Source organism: Limulus polyphemus, unplaced genomic scaffold (assembly GCF_000517525.1).
Source record: "Limulus polyphemus unplaced genomic scaffold, Limulus_polyphemus-2.1.2 Scaffold924, whole genome shotgun sequence".
In the NCBI taxonomy this organism is placed as follows: domain Eukaryota; kingdom Metazoa; phylum Arthropoda; class Merostomata; order Xiphosura; family Limulidae; genus Limulus; species Limulus polyphemus.
In genome coordinates, this window is record NW_013666534.1 from 284,837 (window position 1) to 290,490 (window position 5,654).

A 5,654-nucleotide genomic window follows, 5' to 3' on the forward strand; every position below is an offset into this window, starting at 1 on the left:
AAATGTTTTTAAATATTTAGCTATCGTAATTCTATAACTATTTATAGTAAAAGTGTTTGATATGAATCATTTCAAAGCCACATTATCCAAGTGATAATTGGCAGTTTTATTTAATGTAATTGCCAGTGATTTCCTTCTTAGTGTTATAATTTCGTCAAAATAGAAGGACTCGGGCATTTCTCTTTTCAAAACTGAGGACATTCACCCACATTTGTAAGAATTGGCTTTGTTGGCTATTTCTGTTAAAATTCAAACAACAACAGAGAGCATATTTGAAATTTGAAAGGTGTCTAGTAGTATCTATTTGTAAATATAATTTTACTTCTCTTTACCTTGTAGCAATACCGAGAGAGGTATGATACTCGATATGAAAGTCACAGCAGAGGGAGTCCTGTGGTGTGTGGAAATTGCACAGTGTCAGGATGTAAATGTATAGGAGAGAAAGGATCTCGGGTACGTATAATTATTAGTAATAGCAACGCACTTATATCTAGCCTGATTTTCTCTACATAACGCCACTAGGTGGCGAGTTTCTCACTTTGGTCTTATACATGTTGCTCGTAGATGTTAAAACATATAGATAAAAAAAGAAACAAAAGGAAAGGAAACTAGGTAGAAGTCTAAACTACTATTTGTTTTTATTGAAATTTTATATATATATTTTTTTTCAATAAACCAATTCGTTCAATTCTGGAACAGTGAGTGTTTTCAATTAATTTATGGGATAAGAGCACTGCTTGTATTGTAGGTTAATTAATGTATTGCAAAATAATAGCGCAAAGTGGTAACTTATTGTAGTGTAGATGAAAAATTTTCTCGTCATGAAATCATTAAAGCTCGTAAATGTGTTGTTTTGAGCAAACAAAAGTATATTTAAAACGTCTACATAACTGTTTTTTTTCTTTCATTCATGTTATGTTGTACTATGCTATAAAATTAGTTTTATGGACTGTAAATTCACAGTATTAATGCTTACAAAACATAGCATAACATTTTACGACCTTTCAATCAAATTGTTTATGGATATTATAAATTTGAGTCAACTTACTATTTTTTTATGGAACGGTTAATGTAGAATTAAATGCTTGGTAAAAAAAAATATTAGTTTTTTGTTCTTTAAATTACTTTTCACTTGTTTTTCTTTATTAAAAATATACAAACTTTTTTTCTCTAATTATGAATTATTTGTTGTTAAAATAAAGGTGTAAAATGGGCTATCTGTGCTTTGACCATTGCGGGTATTGAAACCTGCTTTTTAGCATTATAAGCCCTCAGACTTACGTCGAGCCACCAAGGGAATAATTATGGAACAATGAATATGTATCTATATATAAGATACCATATGACTTGATAAACTGATTTTGCAAAGTATGAATTTGATAATCTAATAAAATGCATCTAGAAAATTTCATTGTATAGCTTACATATGTTATTAATTTTCAAAATATATCCTAGAGACTACTGTATTTTAAAATATAAGTTCAAAGAATATTTGTTTTTCAAAAGGGACCTCCTGGCCCAGTAGGACCTATAGGAGAACGTGGTCTACAAGGGTTTCCTGGAATGGAAGGGCTCCCAGGGGAAAAGGGTGATAAGGGTGATGTAGGACCTCCAGGACCACGAGGTCCAAAGGGAGACAGAGTAAGATTTTGTTTCTAATATTTTGACAATAATATTTCTAAATATAAGTATATTTATGTTAGTAGCTATGTAAATGTACTGATAATTTATTATTAATAGCATTCCTTTAACTTTAGGAAAACTGTATTGTTTTCAAGTGTATTTCAAACAGAAATATTTATTCATGATTGAGAATTTATTTATAATCGTTACATTTTTTATCACATAAATGTTTATAAACTAGTTACTGCTTTGAGTAGCAATATAGTACTTAATACTTTACAGAAATAACAAATTATTTATTCTGTTAATGTGAAGATACTAAATTAGGTACATAGATATTTGTGTTATTTTTACAAAATAATTACTTTTCACTTTTTGCCTCAAGTTTTTAATATAAATCTATTAATTTAAGGTAGTAACTTATGATTTGTTATTTATTGTAAACACAAACTGATTATATCAAATCTGGTTAGAAACTGTACATCAAAGTTTTAACCAACTATAATTATAGCTAATATTAACATAAGCACACACACACATATATATATATATATTATATAATTGAAAGAGCTGTTTTTCTTAATCAAATTCAATTTTAATTGTTCTTGATTCAGAGTATGATTCTTTATTAAATAAATATACATGACTGTTTCATTTAAATTTAATAGGAGAGTTATGTTTTAGGTAGGTTTATTTACGTTAACTGTTTACGAATCATTTGTTGTATAGTTCAATTGTTGTGAATTGACGTCATGGTACTAAACCTTCTGAAATTTTCTCGTTGCTAGAAGTGAGTATTGTTACATCATAACCTCTCGTAGTTTGTAGAAAGTTATAGACCTCAGTGGGCAATATAAATATATTTATAGGCGACCAAGTTAGTTAGAAAGAGTAAAAGTAAGTTAGTGAAAGTAAACGTGAAAAAAGTGAAGCTAGACTGGAGTTTAGCCGTAAAGTGTGTATAGTGGCGACTTTTTAAAGTGTAATAATCGTAGATTATATTGTAATAACATAGTACAGAAGAATAATTCGTCTTATCAATTGGGTTTCAACAGCCTATGTGGATTTTTGACATAATAGAGAATTATTTAAAGTTCTGGCTAAAACTGTGGTGACCCACAGAGTAATGTAAGTGAACTTGTTGCTGATTGTATTGTGATAACAGAGTAGAGAAGAATAATTTGTCTTGTAAAGGGTGTTTTAAAGTAACGGAACCTGACTGTGTGGACTTTGACGAAAAAGAGACAATTATTTGAAGCTCTAGATACAAATGAGATAGGAAATGATAAAAAGATTCACATATTGGAGGACTCTCTGATTAAGTATACTGGCAAAGTTATTTGTAGTTGGAAGTATAGAGATTCAAGAACTAAAATTCGGATTGCCATGTGCTAAATTACAGGACATTATGTAGCACATTGACAGTTTAGTTGTTGGCACCAAGGAGAACTTGGATACTGGAGCAAATTATATTGAAAATTGCATCACTAGAGAACTCCTTCAGAGGTTTAGGTATGAAAATGGCTGTGTGGCCCTTTCAAAAAGCTTCCTTGACTAGATATGGGAAGGAACTAATTAACAGGGTCCAAGGCTTAAATGAAAGATAACCAGGGATATTCTCAGAGCAGCAACAGGTGGGCTGGTTGAGCCTGTGTGACAGTTGTCTGGGTAAGGGTGAATTTTATTCCAGAAATGGGTTCCAATTAAGTTGATTAGGCAGCACTGTGTTTGAGGAAACTGAAAATGTTAATTAGCATTAGTTTAAACAAAATAAGCATGATAGTGAAAAAATGTGGGAAAAATATTGATAGAATAGCTAGGGCAAAGAGGAGATTTGAAAAATATTTAAGAGTGTAACAAGTTAAACATCAATTAAAAATAAATACATATGCCAGATTTATAGAAAAACACGGTAGATTAAAAAATATGCTTAGGTAATATCAGTTTATTCAGGAGTGTTAATAACAATATGTTTGGCTTCAGGGTTCAAGTTGAAATGGAAGACTATTATATAATGGTAGTGACTAAAACTTGGATATATTTGGAAACATTGGCAATAGGGATTATTTTTAACTTCCAGGTTATAAATTGCTTAAAAGTGTTTGATATTTTAAAGTAGGGGAATGAAGGGGATTTTTATATCAGGGATGAGCTACATTCTGTTTGGATTGAAGAGATAGAAAAATATAGTCAAGAGTTTGAATGTATATGGGTTATAATAAAAGAATTCAAAGATTGAAAGTCTTTAATTGGCAGTTGTTTTAGGCAACTTGATCATACAGATGATGTTGTGGTACTTTAGGGATAAACCTTTCTCACAAACAGAAGATTCGTTGATCTAAGGTGCAGGACAGATGTAAATATTTGTTCTGGATGAAATGAAAGAGACAAGGCACAGAACTGAATTAAAGATAAAAATAAAACACTTCATGTTATTGTAAAAAAGAAAGGAAAGTACAGGTGTTCAATGATGCAGAAAAATACTGATGCAATAACTTACCTCTTCTCGTAAAACAGCTTTTTTCTATTTGTATTGCCCTTTATATGTGCAAACCTTTCGACTGCCACTAACCTTTAAATTCCCACTAATCTCCACATATTTTGCAGCATGCAAATAAGCATGGGACAATCCTCCCCAATAGGAGTGCGACACACTCTCCTAGCACAGCTGACTCCCTCTATGCAGTAGAACCCAATCTTCACTTCTCAGTTTGGCACAACAACGTTTATTAACTTATAAAATATTTGAGACTTCAAAAATGTCTTCATTAATTTTTTTTCAGATTTGAATTTCTTTTTGCTTGGATTTTAATAACAACTTGAAATGCGATTTTTAGTGTAGTTCAAGTGAATTTATCGGCTGAGTGTATTTCGGCCCTTGTGCGATGCAAGATCTCTTCCTTTGTGAGAGCCAAGAGGTCTCCTGACCATCAACCACCTCTCCCTTTCACGGAGGAGCTGGAACAGAAGGATGAAGATTTGAACAGCCTTTGTTCCTCCCCCTTCTTATGCTGTGCAGTCTTGTTCTCAGACTGTAGGTGCACTATGACCTTCTTCTCCATTCTTGGAGTTAGTTTCTTAGGTATGTTCTGTTTTGTCTTTGTTTTCCATGTCTTATGACTTCCCTTTTGGCAGAAGCACCTACCACCAAATATTTTGTCCTTCCTCCCTCACTTTACATTGGAGTCCATGTTGATAAGTTTACATAGCAATTGCATTTGAGGGTCAGTATGTTGCATCCACCATGCATGGTGGAGGCTCATGCTTTGGCTTATCATCATTCGACATATTATTTTCTTGATACTCAACATTTGTATTCATTCCTCCCTATTTGGGGGTTGGACTCTGATGCTTTGAGATCTGTGCATTTTTCACAGGCACAGATTTCCCACTTTTGTCTGATATTGACATTTCTCCTCTGTTATCTTTCTTCCATACACCTTATGTTTGAAGCTATCCATTGTTCCTCTGAGAGATTTTTAGGGGATACCCAATCCCTCCTCTTTACCATGTTAGCGTGCTTGTCCTCTTTGGCCCTTTTCTTCCACACTTGGCTTCTTTGTTTATGGGACCTCTTAGGTAAAGACACTCTCTTAACTCATGTTAATCTTCCCCTATCTTTGCATGATTTATGCATGGTTGCCATTTTATTACAAACGGTTTTGGGGGACTTTGGAGTCGAGAATGAAATCTACCCATATGCATACTTCCCTCTCCTCTTTATCCTCACGTTTATCACAACCTTTTCCTGCTCCTGTTCCTCTGTCCTGGCCACCTCCTTCATCTCCTTAATTACCTCTTCCTTCCTCAAGGGTCGTACATTCACAGTGTACTATTGTTCCCTGCCAACCCGCACGCCGCCAACAGTATAGGTGACTTCAAATTCCATGACGAGAAACCCACTTTGAGACTAATAATGGTTGGAGATGGCTTGAATGGGTAATGAAGAAAAACTTTAATATAACAGCAAATGTACAACGTTTCGACAACGTTGTACATTTGCTGTTATATTAAAGTTTTTCTTCATTACC

The 5,654-nt window shown here is 33.1% G+C and overlaps 1 protein-coding gene across 1 annotated transcript in view; it reads left to right on the forward strand.

Annotated features, from left to right (window-relative positions):
* Window positions 1-5,654, forward strand: part of LOC106461268 (collagen alpha-2(IV) chain-like) — a 145,930-nt gene that overhangs the window by 53,301 nt on the left and 86,975 nt on the right. The window contains exons 3-4 of the mRNA XM_013921078.2: window positions 340-453; window positions 1,507-1,641. Coding sequence (XP_013776532.1) covers window positions 340-453; window positions 1,507-1,641 — 249 coding nt within the window. The remainder of the gene's footprint in view (window positions 1-339; window positions 454-1,506; window positions 1,642-5,654) is intronic.